The 16,537-nt window shown below is 49.2% G+C and overlaps 1 protein-coding gene across 3 annotated transcripts in view; it reads right to left on the reverse strand.

Moving 5' to 3' along the window:
- The window catches only part of ATP10A (ATPase phospholipid transporting 10A (putative)), a 187,617-nt gene extending 171,562 nt beyond the window's left edge, over positions 1-16,055 (reverse strand). For all 3 annotated transcript variants that reach the window (XM_058427558.1, XM_032174798.2, XM_032174797.2), the window contains exons 1-2: positions 15,902-16,055; positions 13,522-14,076 (exon numbers count right to left, since the gene is read on the reverse strand). In XM_058427558.1, coding sequence (XP_058283541.1) covers positions 13,522-13,970 — 449 coding nt within the window. In that variant the 5' untranslated portion in view covers positions 13,971-14,076; positions 15,902-16,055. The remainder of the gene's footprint in view (positions 1-13,521; positions 14,077-15,901) is intronic.
- Between the last annotated feature and the right edge of the window lie 482 nt (positions 16,056-16,537).

A 16,537-nucleotide genomic window follows, 5' to 3' on the forward strand; every position in this document is an offset into this window, starting at 1 on the left:
CCCTGGGACAAAGGGCTGTCCCTAGCTGCCTGGTGGTTGGACCTGGGGTGACGAGAGCAGATGCATAGTGGATGGAACACGGAGGGGGCCGAGGGTGTGGACGTTGGATTGGGTGGCTTGCACATGGAAGGCATGCTGCAGCAATGCTGTTTGCTATCTCTAGGAATTATCTAGCCCTGGGAGGGCCTGTCCCTCCAGAGGCAGCAAGGCTCCAGATGTCAAAGCACCAGACAAGAGAAAATAAAAAGACATCCTTAGTACAGGACTGAATAAGCAGGAACTGAGTTAAGATGTCACTGCGTGCAGTAGTTGGGAACAGAGCCAAGAATTACAGACACCACCCTCCCTCCTTCTACGCCTTCTCCAAGTCCCAAGGGCGCATTATGAAGGAATTCCCATTAAGTCTGGCCAGACGCTTTACAGAGGAATTAACACAGGATAGGAAACTGAAAGGAGAAAAAGAGAAGAAGACCAGAAACGGAGGAATTTAACCATGATCAAGGAGGAGCACGGCGCAGCTGCAGGACTGAGCTCAACTTTGGCTCTCACTTCCATGCCAGAGAGAACCTGAGGGTCTCTGTCAGCATGGCCTCCTGGCCCCCAAACATGCTCCCCACGGATGTGAAAGACCACAGGCAGCAGCCAGATTTCTATGGAATGAATCAAACTTAAAAGCAATGATTTTTTTTCCAAAAAAAAAAAAAAAAATGTGTACATGGAAAATATTACAATGCAAGTCACAATGAGAATTTAAAAAGACACACACATCTGATTTGACTAAAGTGTGTCCTGGCAACATGAATAAATAAAATAATGACAATGATAACGATGACACTATGAAATGTCATTACCTAGGTTTCTACCAATTAATTATGAGGGACAAGACATACATAACTAAATATAATTAAATCACGCAGGTCGATAAGATTACCCTTTTTGAGAAAATAATTACATGATACATATATGTTGAAACTGCTCAGTGGAGGTGAACAATTGTAGCCCATTATGTATATGAGACATTCTGGAAAACATCGCTTTGACTTATGTTCAAAAATGGTTGGCTTGTTTAGAGAGAGAGTCAGTGGGGGGCACCCAGCAGGAAGAGGGGCCTCCCCAGCTCACTCTCTCCCTGCCTCATCTTTCCTCTCACAATGTTCTCGGTTTTCTGAGTCAACCATGCTCCTGGGCCAAGGTGCAGCACTGGAGATGACCGAGACAGAAGGCGTGGATGCGTTTTGTAACGGAAACAAAACTGATTTCCAACTTGGCAAAAAGCAACAGAAGCCCCGGCTGTGTCTGGTACCGCCTCAACCGAGCCCTGAAGGGAAAGGCCCAGAAAAAGGGATGTGGCCACACCCTGGGGGCCAGCCCACAGGCGAGGCGAGTCCCCAGACGCCACCCTATGCGGCCAGTTTTGGAGAACTGGAACTGTAAGGCGCCCGGCGGCAGCTGACCCAGCGCTGCTCCTTCCTCCCTCCCTCCCCAGCCCGGTGACTCACTCCGCGGCCCGGGCAGGGCGAGACCACGCCCACCGCCCCCCAGGACCTGCCGCGCTCACCTCCCCTCCTGCACAGAGCACCTAAGGGCCCCAAGGTCACATCTGAACAAAGGATGGAACTTGGAACCTACATTTACCTTTCCTGCCCCTGACTTTCTAAACTGTTATTAGAAGTATACAAAAACAAAAGGCAGGACATAAAAGTAGTGAAATGTTTTAAACTCTACAAATGACTCAGTTCAAATGTGCGGTGACAGCTTGGGTTTCCTGCCGTTTCGTTAACCCCTCGTGTACTGGATTCTTTTAGAAGCGGTAGTTTCCATGCCAAACATCACTTCTTGGGGGGAAGCAAAGCAAACAGAGGCTGGGGAGGGGTGAGTGGGGATCTCGGGGGCTCCTCCGAACTTGGGGCGGGAGCCTTGTCAAGTCTGGCCTGGCCCACGCTGAGGTCCGTTGGCACCCCAAGACCTCTCTAGAAAAGTCCTAGATTACTATACAAGAGGCAAATCTGATGCTGAAACAGAAATAAGGCAGGTCCCTGAGCGGATCTAAAGTTCCCTGCTATGTAAGAGCTCACGGGCCTCCTAAGCACCCACTAAGCACCTTTCTGAGAAGATTGCATGGAGGCCTCTGTTCCAAGGCTCTCCATTCCTGGCCTAGGTTGAGTTTCCTTTTGAAAACCAAGCCTTACTTTAGGTTTTTTTTTTTTAATTGTTATAACTGTTGATAAGCAAAAATCAATCAAAGACATCATTAAATGAGCCAATGAATTTAACTCATTTTATGTTTTCAAAACAAACCTTCCCCCTAAAAGGTTATTATCAAATCCAATTTCATTTACAATATATGCCACATTGCCATTTAAACAAAGAAGGCTTTAATGTTACTATTTCCTCAGAATGCTTTTCTAGTGAGGTACATTTTTCAGAAGACATTTGGGCCAACAGAGGGTATCTCTGGATCCTTGGTGGTCCTTAAAATTCTCAATGGGGGTCGGATCTATTCCCAGTATTTCAAAATTCTTTCCAAAAGCTGTCCATTTCCTCATGGCACAAGTATACAGCTAAATGACACCTAAAATTCTTTGGGCTTGGAGGTACAACTCAGTGTCTTAGCAATGTGGACAGGCCAGGTGCGGTCCCAGTATTTTGGGAGGCTGAGATAGGATGATTGCTTGAGGCCAGGAGTTCGAGACCAGCCTGGGAGACATTGCAAGACCTCATCTCCAAAAATAAAACTGTTTTAGAAATTTTAAAAAACTGAGGAAGTTTATTTTGATCAAAAGATCTTAATAGCAATAATGACAGCAGTAGTAACAGTAATACTAATGAGTTGCAACTAAACTTTTCAAATTCTTACCTGCCTGCCTGGCACTGTAGCCCACCCTCTCTGCATTATTTCACGTATTCCTCACAGCACGGCACACCAGAAGCTGCTATCTTCTCTCTTCCCCTCCCTCCAATTTAATGCCTTCCTCCCTCCTATTGAATGCCACCCTCCTTCCAATTTAATGTTATCCTCTCTCCAATTTGATGCCATCCTCCCTCCAATTTAATGTCATCCTCCCTCTATCCTCCCTCCTGTTAAATGCCATCCTCCCTCCTATTGAATGCCATCCTCCCTCCTGTTAAATGCCATCCTCCCTCCAAAGTAATGTTATACTCCCTCCTATTGAATGCCATCTTCCCTCCAGTTTAAATGAGAACACTGGGATGAAGAGAAATGCATTCTGCCTAGCATCTAACTGCTGGCAAGGGTCTGACCTCATTGAGGGTGTTGGGGCTCAGGAACCAATACCGCAAAATATGGCACTTTGATGCATTGAACTAAAGAACCCTCAGCGGCTCTCTAACCACCCCCCAACCTCACCTCTCAATCCTCTGTCTCACCCAAAGCCCAAGATGAACTCCTCCGAAGTTCCCTTCTCTCCCTAAAATCCAGACACTCCAAAGAGGAAAACAAGTTTTTATTAACTGAATTTGTATTGTGGGAAGAAAAACTGAAGTCTGTCAACACAGCTGCACAGGCTTTTGTCACAAACTACTGTCTGCTCTGCAGGCCTGAAAGATTGTGGCCCAGACTATGTTGTGTTCTTCAAGCACGGTGAATTCCCCTAAAACTCATTTACTATCCCCTACAATCATCCCCACTTCCCATCTCCCTTTCCCCTAAGAAGGAGGGTATATAACTCTCCGTATTCCACTGAGATTGGGCAATCATTCTCCTACAATTCTTCTGTGCTATGCATGTTAATAAATGTGTATGCCTTTTCTCCTATTAATCTGCCCTTTGTCAGTTGATTTCCAGCAAACTTTCAGAAGGCAAAGGAGAAGTTTTCCTTTAGCCCCTACAAGGGCGTTTTAATTGTCTCTAACTTAAAATGAGGACAAAAATTCTTAATTGCCTAATAAAAATAGTTTGGTAGGCAAAATATTCCAAAATACAGTATCCCCAGTGGAAAAATAACCACAAGGTATGTGCACGGTAATTCACACAAACTGCAATCCGGGAAAATGCAAAATAAGTAAACATAGAAAGTCAGGCTAAGAGTCTTCTAAAAAAGCAGAAATCAAAATAGCTCTTCATGCTTCCTGTAAGTTCTGTCAGTGTGCTAAATATGGCAAGGTGAGTCTTGTACAAATGTGCACAGTGGGCTCCCCTGCTGCAGGAGTTCAACAAGAAGCTGAAGCACCATGTTGTGACCAGCAGGAGTCTAACAGTCACCCAGCCCCTTCTCAACCTTCCCAAAACGTGGGGAAGCCCTGTCTTTAAAAGGTCCTTCCAAACATGCTTCTCAGTGAAGGCCTGACTGGCCTTTGGGAAAGGGTAGTCAATGGGGCAGGTCCCTCCTGGGCAGATGCAGGCATCATATATCAACCAGCAACCCCGGTTGTGAGTACCAGTGCCAGGGACACTGCCAGTCACTGTGATTGTTAAATGTCTACCAAGACGTCGGGAAGGAAGTACTCCCCCTAGATGAGACCCCTGACCCCTTACTTGCAGGAAGGATGGAACCTGAGAATTGACAATCACCACAATGAATGACCATTAAATGAGCACCATGCAGGCCATGGTATAGCGTCGGAGAACAGGCAGGTGGGGCTTCAAAGGCCACTGAAAGGTACAGAAGAACTGCATTAAAAGTAGCAAGACCCGGTGGAATCCAAAAGAATCAGCTAAAACAAAACAAAACAACCAAAAACAAGACCACTTGTGGTTCCAGTGAGCTATGATTGCACCAGTGCACTCTGGCCTGGGCAACAGAGTGAGACCCTGTCTCAGGAAAAAAAAAAAAAAAAAAAGACTCAGGAGACAACTTGATTGGTTCCTACTGACCAAAGAAATCAATTACAGTAATAACTGCAATGAACTAAAACCAATAAATTATATTTAAATCCACAAACTCATAATAATATATTTTTTAGAAAAGTTATATAGCCCACAGGAGAAGTGGTTGATTCTAGAGCTGAGGCAGCCAAAATAGATGAGCCTAGAACATCCCATGTAGTCAGAGAGTAAGGGAGAGTCCAGAAAGAAGAAAGCCTGGGGCCTGTGAAGGACAGGACAGCCAGCCTGAAAGAGCTCCCAAAGGCCACAGCCTGGAACAGTGTGAGCAAAAGGATCAATTACGTTAATATCCACTGATCATCCCCAGAATAAAACAAATTTCCAGTAGACTACAGTGACATCAATCATGGAGCATACAAATCAATGAGAAAGAAAAACAGCTGTTCTAAGAATTCTAGTTAATCAATAGAGAAGGAATGGGGGGAAAGAAAATCCCTCTTAGACTACACCACAATAATTACTACAGACTTCATGGAAATAGAAAGGATTACAAGCGCATACCATCAGCAACTCTACGACAACAAATTACGTGACTCAAAGAAATGGACAACTTCCTAGAAAGATACAACTATCACAACTGACTTGAGAAGAAATAGTAAATCTGAACAGACTCATAACAAGTAAATGGGTTGCAATGGTCATCTTTAAAACTCCACACAAGGAAAAGCCCAGGCTCAGACTGACGTTATCTTCCATGTTGAATTCTTCCAAGGATTTAATGAAGAATTAATACTGAATCTTCACAAAATCTTCCAAAAAAGAAAACAGGCCGGGTGCAGTGGCTTACGCTTGTAATCCCAAAACTTTGGGAGGCCGAGGAGGATGGATCACCTGAAGTCAGGAGTTCGAGGCCAGCCTCCTCAACATGGTGAAACCCGGTCTCTACTAGAAAAATACAAAAATTAGCCAGGCATTGTGATGTGTGCCTGTAATCCCAGCTATTCAGAGGCTGAGGCAGGAGAATCGCTTGAACCTGGGAGGCGGAGGTTGCAGTGAGCTGAGATCGCCCCATTGCACTCCAGCCTGGGCAACAAGAGTCAAACTCTGTCTCACAAAAAAAAAAAAAAAAGAAAGAAAAAGAAAAGTAAAAAGGAAAATAGTGGAAACATGGAAACACTCCCCAACTCATTCTATGAGACCAGTAGAGTACTTTTCTGATATCAAAACCAGACAAAGACACACATATGGCCCCCAATCCCAAATATCACATATGAATTCAAATGCAAAATTCTCCAACACATTCTAGTCAACGGAATCCAGCAAAATAAAACAACAGATTGTATACCATGACCAAGTAAGTTTTATCCCAGGAATGCAAGATTGGTTTAACATTTGAAAATCAATTAATGAGTATATGTCATACTAATTGAACTACACATAAAAGCCACATGATCATTTCAACAGACGTAGGAAAAGCCTTTGACAAAATCCAAAATTCTTTCTTGATGCAAAAACACTCAACAAAGTAGGAACAAAAGGGAAATTCCTCAACCTGATAAAGAGCATCTACAAAACCCCACAGCTTGAAATCTCAGTATTGGTTAAAACACACACACACACACACACACACACACACACACACACAAACAGCTAGCATCATACTTAGTGGCAAAAGAGAATGCGTTCCCCCTAAGATCAGGAGCAAGAGAAGGATATCCATTTTTGCCATTTCTATTCAACATTATACTGGAGCTTCTAGCCAGGGCAATCAGGCAAGAAAAAGAAATGTAAGGTATCAGGTTGAAAGGGAATAAGTAAAACTATCTCTGCTTACTGATGAATGGTTCTATATGGAAAAGACTAAGGAAGCCACAAAACAATTATTAGATATAATACGTGAGTTAGCCAGGTGGCAGGACACAAGACCAACACGTAAACATACTGACCAAAACTTATTAATGTATTAATGGAAAACTGTTTAGATCTAAATAAAGAATATGACTTAGTGAATAGCTTTGTACTAATGTTATTTTCTTGGTTTTTGAAAATTACAGTGCAGTTAAATGTTAAAATTAAAAGAAGGTGGGTAAGGGGTATGCATCTGTACTATTTTTGCAACTTCTCTGTTAAGTCTAAAATGATTTCAAAGTAAAAAGCTTAAGAATTTTAGAAAGCTAACTGGTTACTTATATGAGTTGGCTCTCTGTCCCCAGCCAAATCTCACCTTGAATTGTAATAATCCCCACGTGTCAAGGGCAGGACCAGGTTGAGGTAACTGAATCATGGGAGTGGTTTCCTCCATGCTGTTCTCGTGATAGTGAGTGAGTCTCACGAGATCTGATGGTTTTACAAGCGTCTGGCATTTCCCCTGCTTGCACTCATTCTCTCTCCTGCCACCCTGTAAAGAGGTGCCTTCTGTCATGATTGTAAGTTTCCTGAGGCCTCCCCAGCCATGCAGAACTGTAAGTCAATTAAACCTGTTTTCTTTATAAATTACCCAGTCTCGGGTATTTCTTCATAGCAGCCTGAGAATGGACTAATACAGTTAGCGTTATTGACCAACACAGAAGATGTTAGTGATCCAATATCAAGCACTTATTTCTCTTTTACTGTATAGGCTGGACCACTGGGAAACCAGGTAGTAGATGAGGGGAAGTGTCTCTTTATAAAAGTATGTCCTATAATAAATTAGGACACCACCATTTTGCAACCTCTAACAAATCAATGGATATAGACAATGATCATCAATGGCTGTCAACATCACAGAAAGACAAGTGAGCACATGAGTCTCCTAATGGAGGTGCAGAACACTACCTAGGAATGTGGAGACCAAAACAACAACAACAACAAAAATTCAAATCTGAGCCTGATGAAACGCTGAGGAAGTGTGCAGACCCTCCTACCAATTCACAGGAATTACAATAGAAAAAGACATGTTACCTGAAACCACACAGAAGTAATCAGCAGTATCCAGGCCCTGGAAAACCCCACAGGACAAATAACCCAATTTCTTCAAAATAAATTGCAAGAGAAAAAAAGAATGAGAATAGAGTTTTCTGGGGGAAAATCTATAGATTAAAAGAGACTTAAAAGATTTATCAGCCACCTGCTGAGTAGGCCTTGTTTATAGCTAATTCAAATGTACACATTGAAATGTACACATCCCATTTATGAGACAAGTGGAAATCTGAACACAGACTGGGTATTTAACAATATTAGGAAATTAAGCCGGGCACACTGGCTCAGGCTTGTCATCCCAGCACTTTAGGAGGTCAAGGAAGGAAGACAGCTGGAGCCCAGGAGTTGGAGACCAGCCTGGGCAACATAGTGAAACCTTATCTCTATGAAATTTTTAAGAAAAATTAGCCAGGTGTGGTGGCGTGCACCTGTGGTCCCAGCTATTCAGGAGGCTGAGGCAGGAGGATCACTTGAGTCCAAGAGATGGAAGCTGCAGTGAACCGTGATCACGCCGCTGTACTCCAGCCTAGGCAACAGAACAAGACTCTGTCTTAAAAAGTAATAATTTTTTTAGGTATGATAATGGTATTTATAGTTTAGTTTTAAGAGGAGTCATGCTTTTCTAAAGACAAATACTGACACATTTACAGGTGAAACGTCATGATGTCTGGAATTTGCATCAGAATGACAGAGGAGAAGGGAGTAGGTAGGAATACAGATAAAATAATGTTAGCCATGAGTTGCTGACTGTTGAAACTGGACAATGGTACATGGCAGTTTGTTACATGTGCACATTTCTGTGTATGTGAAATTTTCTAGAATAATTATTTTAATGAGGCCTGTTGTTCTTGGGGTGGGAATAGCAAGTAAGATAATAACTGTGAACATGGGGTCAGAGCAGGGTAGATCTGGGCTCAAATCACGGTACTGCCATCTCCTAAGAGTGTGACCTTAGACAAGCTATTGAGTCTTGAAGCCTCAGTTTCCTCATCTGTGGAACGGGGATGTGGAAATGACATGATCGTTGGGAGGATAAAATGGAATTGTGCATATAGAACATTTGGCTCATATTAACAAGTAAAAAAAGAACTGCCTCATGAACAAGGCTGCCTTTGGATGACAACCAAGGTTTTAGGAAAAGAAACGTTCTTTTTCCACTGCAACTTGACCTCATGAGCCCAGTAATACATGACATGTAACAGGTACCGAAAAATTATTTCCAACAAACATGTGAATGGCAATGTGGAAATAATATTCTGCAAGCGTCAGTGCCCTAACCTACCTACAGGGATGTCAACTCTGCTTAAGAAGAACTGGCGTGGTCCCTGCGCATTCTTAACTCCTGGGTCTTGTCCTGGTGTCTCTGCTTTTGCAAACCTTTTACCCAAATGACAGAGATGCTGTGCTTCCCAGGGGAAAGATGTGTTGACTGCTGGCCTCTTGTTGCATTAAGAGGGAGGGATGGAGGGAATATGCCCAGAAAGAGTAAAGGGTGCCACAGAGGAAGAGATGAGGCTCACCTGGAAGGGAAGGGAAAGAGGCACGGAGGAGGAGTGGGAGAGGGGAGACAAGAGAAACAAAAGGCCTGGCAGAAAAGAAAACAAAAGGAGGACTTTGCTGAGTGAGAATCTCACCTTCTCATCTGCTCAGCTCTTCCAAAACAACAAAGCATGAAGGGCAGGGGACACGGGTTGGATAAATAACCCTGGTGGGCTGGGAAAATGGAGTGAAAATCAAAGTGAGGGGAAGAGACCAAAAGTAGGGCAATTCCAAAATAAGCAGAGAGCACCTCCTGACTACCTGTTTCCCAAAAGATGAGGGAAAGACACTGAGATGCCGCCCTCAGACCCAAGCACAGAGACCAGAGCCCAGAAGATTCAGGGAAAAGTCGCCTCCGGTTATTTCCTGCAGAAATACTGCTGGGTACATCATCCTGGAGACAGACACTGAAAGGTGTCAATAAGATTATATTTGAGTCATCACAAAGTACATAGAAGCAAAAGGGAGAAAATAAAAAAAAATAAAAAAAAGATAACAATAGCCTAGGCAGGCTTTGGGGGACAGATGAGATCACTGGCCCAGGTCCCTCCCCAGCAGCACCCTTGCAAGGCACACTCCATTTCTGGGAGCAGGGCTTCAGGTCTGCTGATTTAAGGTTTCCCCCCTCACCCCTGCTGTGGAAGAGATGGATGAGAAAGCTTTCTGCAAAGCACAACGTCTTCCTCTGATAGGAGATCTCTGCTTCCTGCCTGCAGAACCGCCCGCCACTCTCTCAGCCTGGGCTGAGTCCCTTTTCCTTCTCTTCCCCTCTCCTCCTCCAGCCCTGCCCAGCAGGAGACCTGAGGTTGCTCTGCTGCCCCCTCAGCCCTCGGCCCCCAGGGATGCCCACCCTGTTCCAGCTGGACATTCAGTGTTGGAGACCGATGTCAGCTAAAGGGAAGTCCAAGCCTCAAATGAAAGCCGGAGGCCACATCCCCCTAGACTCTCACCAGGGCTCACTGAGTGGCAGGGTCTCAAGCGCAGGCAGCGCCTTTCTTCCCACCCGGGGCTGTGGGAAGATGACTTCTCTGAAAGGCCTTAGCCAGCACCGAGGTCCATATGATCAGAGGGGCTTCCCACACCCTCCCCATCCCACTGGACCACAGCTTAGTGAAGCTGGGTGGGTTGGCCCTTCCCCCCAGCAGGCACCACAGGCAGGACCTAACCCCCCCAGAATCACCCAGTGCTCCCCCAACCTGCTGAGTGTGGCTCAAGAGAGTTTTCCTAAATAGCTTGTGAGATCCATTAGGAGAAAGTGGGTTCAGAAGGAGGAAACAGAGGACTGCTTCTCAAACACCCTGGCCTAGGAAGCTACATTTCTAACAGGCTCCAAGGGGATTCTCACAGAAAGAGGCCCAAGGATGGTGTCACTGAAAAACAGCACATAAATAATAACATAAAAGATGACGCACTACGGGCTGCACATCCACATACAAGGGAATGTCCAAGAAGTCACTTCTGGGACAGCAGCAGCAGGTAAGACTTCCAGCTAAAGTCTGCTCGTACTCTGCGTGAACAATGCGTTGCACGCTTGGACCGACACTCCTATGCACAGCAGCTAGAGCAGCAACACTTGGAGGAAGCGCCACACAAAACAGACCTAGACAGTTCACAGTCATGCTTCTGATCTTCTCTGCAGTCAACCAAAGGCACTGCACAGACCTTGGCCTGACACAGAAGTCGTTTCCTTGGCTGATCTGTGCTGTCTGGGTGCCAGGTCCCGAGAGCCAGGGCTTCATGTCGATGCTTCACCCCAGTGTACCCTAGAACCTGTTCTCAATCTCTGTGCCATGACCCTGTCCACCCCCCGCCCCCAATCTCTCACTGCAGCACTCACCCTCCACCCCACCTTGCTTGGCAACATTTGCCTGGTCCTCACACCACCATCCCAGACTCTTGTCCTGCGCTGGGAGGCCTCACCTGACATGGCGCCTGCATCCCGGGGCTGGGAGGCCCACCCAGGACTTCACCTGGTAGACACGCCCTACGGTGCCATCTGTCCCTACGGTAAATTCTGGGTGAAACCAGCCTCCTCCTCCTTCTATTCCCAGGGCCTGGCACCACCTCCTCCAGCCTTTCTGGGACTGGAAGAATTTGACCTGCCTTCCCAGGGAACAATAAACACAAGTAGGGCATTGGGCCCACTGTTCTCAAGGCAGCTGGGAAGTGAATGAAAAATGCTGACAGTTCCTTCAGTAGGGAAGAAGACAGAGTCTGAGGGAGAGTTAAGATGCCTGGAGTCAAGGGCAGAGTGGAAGGGGAGGGGAACGTAGATGGGTGTAGTCCAAATGGAAGCTGAAGTTTCAAAGTCCCATGAAGGCTTACAAGGTCATAGAGACAAGAGAATAGCTTTTAGATCCCAACCTCAGTTTACTCATCTGCAAGATGGGTGTGATAGTTACCATAAGGATCAAATGACATAATGGATTCAAAGCACTTTGCCAACCGAAAATAAACTATATTTCTCCTGAGGCATAAGTATTTCTAAAAAGGAGGCTACAGGAGTTACGGGCTCAGTAATAACAGGAAGTGGTATCTGTGCAAAGGCTTAAAACTGTTGAGCCCCACCAGGGCTATGTGGTGGAGGCCTCACTCGGGGGACACGGAGGGCATTTGTCTAAGGGGTGCCGCTCTTGTCCCTGCTCAGGCTTCTGGTGAACAGGGGCCAGGAAATCCCACAGCCCGGTCTAATGACAGTCACGCTTGCTGACTGGCCAAAGGGCAAGGCTTGGGAGCAGGCAGAGCGGGGTTTCTGAAAGTGTGGGCCATCATATAAGAGTCATCTGCACGCTAATCTAATACATTCCTGGGCTCAATCCCAGGCCTGCTGAGTGAGACACTTTGGAAAACTGTTATTTTAACAAGTGCCTCCAGTGACTCTTAGAAAAGTTTCAAAAGCACGAGCACAGAAATATTCAAAAAGCTGTGCAGTTAGGAAGACCTGGGTCAAATCCCAGTACCACGACCTTGCTGCTGTGTGACACTGGGCAGGTTTACTTAACCTCTCTGAACCCGTTTACTCTGTTTACAAAAATATGGAGCATAACCACTGCAGTGTTGCTGGGAGGGTGAAAGGTACTCAACTACAGAGGCACACATCCATGGCTTCGTCCAAGCTATGAGTGCCTGTGTCTAAGGCATTCATGAATGCCTACCTCTAAGAGGCAGGAGCCACTCAGACCCTCCTCTTTTAGGGGAATAATCTGCCACTAAGAGGGCATAGGGCTTCCTAGGGTCTCCCCATGCATAATGGAAGCCACATACCGCTAATGTTCTATTCAGAAGCCCATCTCAGTCCCTGTACCGGGGTCAAGCAAGGTGAGGCAGAAGTAACGATGGGCTGAGCTTTGGAGGAAAGCTAAGACGACCCACCTTTCTCAGGGACAGGGCCTTGAGGTGGTCCAGGCTGCTGGACACAGCTCCAAGATGGATCTACCAAGGGGCTCTCTTGGGGTGGAGAGCATAAAAGATAAAGAGGCCGCATGCCTTTGGCCAGGCCGGCCCGAGACTCTAAAACTCAAGGAGGGAAAAAGAGCAGGAGTGGTCCATCACAGGGTCACCCCTGGTACTGCCCGTGACAGGGCTCACAAACGCCCCACAGCCTCTTTCCCCCAGGAAGCCAGTTAAGATGAAGAAAATTAGGCAGGCAGCTACCGGGCGGTGCCTGGCTTGCGGCTCATGGCTCACAGCGGAGGATGGAGACTGCTGCTATTTCCCCTGCCCTGCTACCTGGGCCGTGCCAGGCATATCAGGACTTGGCGGCAGTTTCACTTTGCTGCTGTCCTGAGTCGAGCTGTTACCAGACTGAGCTTTACTGTCCAGTGCCAGCTGTTCAGAGACCACCGTGCCTGGCCAAAGACTGAGGCAGGGACTTCAGGCCAGGGGGCCAGGCTGGCTTTTCCTGCCTTTCACTTCAGATTGGTGGGGCTGTGGATGAAGATGCCCAGCGGCCGTCGGTTTCTAGCCCTGGGATCATTCTGGCCCCGACACGGAGTGACAGGGGATCCCCACGCGTCCCCGCATCCAGGGCGCCCCTTTAGCCGCGGCCGGGGCACAGAGAGGCCTTGGCGGCCCTGCGGCTTCGGTCCGCACCGGGTCCCGCGCAGCCGGGCCCTCCACCCTGAGTGGAGCTGCCTTCCAAGCACCCAGCCTCTGCCAATCACCGCGCCCAACACCAAGTTCCCGGGGCACCCTGCCCTGCGCCACCGCGCGCTCCCTCGCAAGCCCGCCCGACTCACCTGCTGAAGACCAGGCAGCCCAGGTGGTTGATCTTGTGGTCGGAGCGGTGGCGGCTGTAGTCCTCCCACAGGTCCCTGAAGGCCGTGATGGCCAGGATGAAGAGCACCGGCGCCAACGCCAGGCCGGGCTGGAAGGCGTTCACCGCCGGCACGAAGTTGAGCAGCGCGATGAAAACAAAGTACACGTTGGCCGGGCGGTGGAACTGCTCGAACAGGTTCTTGGGCAGGAAGGACAGCAGCGTGTACTTGGTGGTCTTGAGCCGGTTGTCGGCCAGGTGCTGGGCGCACCCGCGCCGCCGTCGCCGCTCGCCCTTGGCCGCGCCAGCCGCAGGGTCCTCGGCGCCCGGGGGCGGCAGCAGGTTGGAGCGCACCGTGCGCGTCCTGCCCTCCCGGCGCCGCCGTCGTCCCGGAGGCCCGGGCTCCTCGGTCCCCGCCGGCTCCCGCTCCATGGCCGCGTGTCGCCGTGCCCGGCTCCTCCGCCGCTCACGCCCGCCCGCGCCGGCCTCTTAGGTTATCATCACTCGCGGCCCGGGCGCGGCGGTGCGGGCTCCCCGCCTGCGGGACGCATGGAGACCGCGGTCAGCGCGCCGCCCCGCCGGCCCAGCGCGCCCGGCCCGCGCCCAGCCCCGTCCACTCCCGTCCAGCCCCGCCGCCCGGCCGCAGTCCCCAGGGCGCAGGCTGGGCGGGTGCCGCACAGAGCCCCCTTGTCCGCGCCGCCCGCCCCCGGCCCGGGTCGTTTCCGCCGCGGTGGCCACGGCCCCGCCCTCGCTCCGCGCCCGGACTGGGCCACGCCGGATAGCGGGAAACAAAAAAAGCTCGAGCTGGAAACTTCAGAGAGGTTTAGTTTCGTTTCCCAGAAGCATCAGTTCGGTCCCAAAACACTGCAAACGCGCGCTGCCTGCAGTAGGAGAGAGGAAACCGCGAAGCGCGAGAAAAGGCGCCGCCGTCCCCAAGCAGCCCGCGCGCCCTTCCAGGGGCCAGACATGCTCCATCCTGGACGGCGAAACGACCTCGGGAGACCCCGGTTAGGACCCTACTCCAGGGATCAACTGGAATCAAAATCCAAAGGAGCCATGGCATCCAGTGTTCCAATTTTTAAGTCTTTTTTACGGAGGGCCTCTGCTCCCGGGGAGCTCTGGGAAGGGCGACTCCGCGTTGCCTCTAAGAACTTCTTTCCTACCCCACTGCCCAGCCCCCACCACTTTCAGATTCCCTTCTTGGGTGAACTAGACCGTTTCCTTTCCACCATCATCATCACTGCCTTTCCTTCCTCTCCTAAATAAATTCTTTTTCTTTTTTCTGTTCTTTCTTCATGGAAAGGAGAAATATATCACTATAGCAAAGACAGGCTTTGGTTTGCAGGTATTTCAGTGTCTATTTCCCTCCCTGGGAGATAACGAGGACCGAAACGCTCCTTGTGCGCTGTAGCTCTGAGGTGGCTGTCGTGGCCCAGACGGCGGGGGAGGCGAGGATGGTTGTGGGGAGGAGAGGGGAGGGTCAGGAGGGTGTCCCAGAAGTGTGGGGCGAAGGGCTCTCCTTCACATCATGGGGCATCCGAGAAGGGGTGGGAGAATAAACGCGGGGTGGGAGAATAAACGCAGCGTGGAAAAAGGAGCTGGGAGCCCCCCACATCCGCAGTGAGACCCCACAGATGTCCCACGGCTGTGACTGTTTGCCTCCTACTCAAGAAGTACAGAGATGAGAAGCAGTTATTTCTTGCCCAGGAGGCCGTGGCTGGGGGATTGGCCCTGGCCCCAGGCTTTTCCTAGGGGTGCCTGCTAACAAAGCACTGCCCTGGATGGACTCAAATCACTTACGTCTTCCCCAGGACCCTGGCTTGGGGAGGCTCTCTCCTCCAGCACCCTGGTTTACCCGGCTCCAGTTATGACATTCTTACATCTCTACCCAGTTTTGCCACCATCCACAATGTTGCCCAGAACCCAGTGTTAGAAGGTAGAGTGGTGACAGGTATGAAGAAAATAATCCCGTCCATCGCCCAGTCACAGGAGTGGGCTTTTGAGATGTAGAGGCCCAGATCAGGGAAAGGTTTGGCTGAAGTCTGCATTGTCGGGGAAAGGAGTCAGGTCTCACAGTCAACCAGCAGCAACCCAAACGGAGCATCAACTGCAAATGAAGGCCCACAGTGCCCGCAGTCTCGCGGCCTCACATCTCATGGCTCCGTGTTTTAGTCCAGCAGCCCACCCGGTGATTCCCGAGGCCTTCGGCCTCCCTACACTTCCACAGTGGCCTCCTGTCTTCACAGGCATTCCCGTGGACCCTTGGCCCAAAGTCTCCAGGGGTGTCCGCGCCTACCAGACTCCTAGCTTCAGCCAGTCCACACTGTTGCCAAAGTAATTACCGCCTCATTCCATTTGCTTACCCTGGAGCTTCCAGGATTACCCCGGTGCTTACAAAGCCAAATGATGATTCCTCAGGCAGAGGTCCCTTGAGGCCCTGAGGGGAACTGGCATCAACTTGCTGATTTTCTTCATCCCCTCCCCGGTTCAGGCCCAGCCCCAAGGTGAGAGGTCTCCTTATCCTTCTCAGAGCCGTCCTTACTCATCCCGTCCACATTCCTCCCTAAGGTTCCAAGATTCTGTGAGTCACAATGCTCCTCAAGTCTGGAATCTTTTTCCACCTGCTCTTCCCCAGTCCAAAGTCAGTATTTCCAGGAAGGCCTAGCTCAGCTCACCTCCAGAAAGGTCTCCAAGCTGTGTAATCCGGGGAATCTTGGAGGGGTTTTGAGCTCAGGTGTCTTCTGCCAGCTGGACTCTAAGACCCTGGCTTGCTGGGGCGAGGATGAGGCTCTGATGTGGTCTGGTCAACTCTGGGCTGGCCATCTGCACCACAGGGCTCTAACAAGGGCCTGCCGTAGGCCGTGAGAACCACTGTAACTGTCCTTGTTCGGCAAATACTTCCTCATCACCTGCTGTATGCCCGGCAATGTTCCAGGTACAGGAATTCATCGGAGAGCTACGGAGGGCAAGACGTTGTCATGGAGCTGCAGCAACCGAAC

This window comes from Hylobates moloch, unplaced genomic scaffold, assembly GCF_009828535.3.
Source record: "Hylobates moloch isolate HMO894 unplaced genomic scaffold, HMol_V3 SCAFFOLD_14, whole genome shotgun sequence".
Classification (NCBI taxonomy): Eukaryota; Metazoa; Chordata; class Mammalia; order Primates; family Hylobatidae; genus Hylobates; species Hylobates moloch.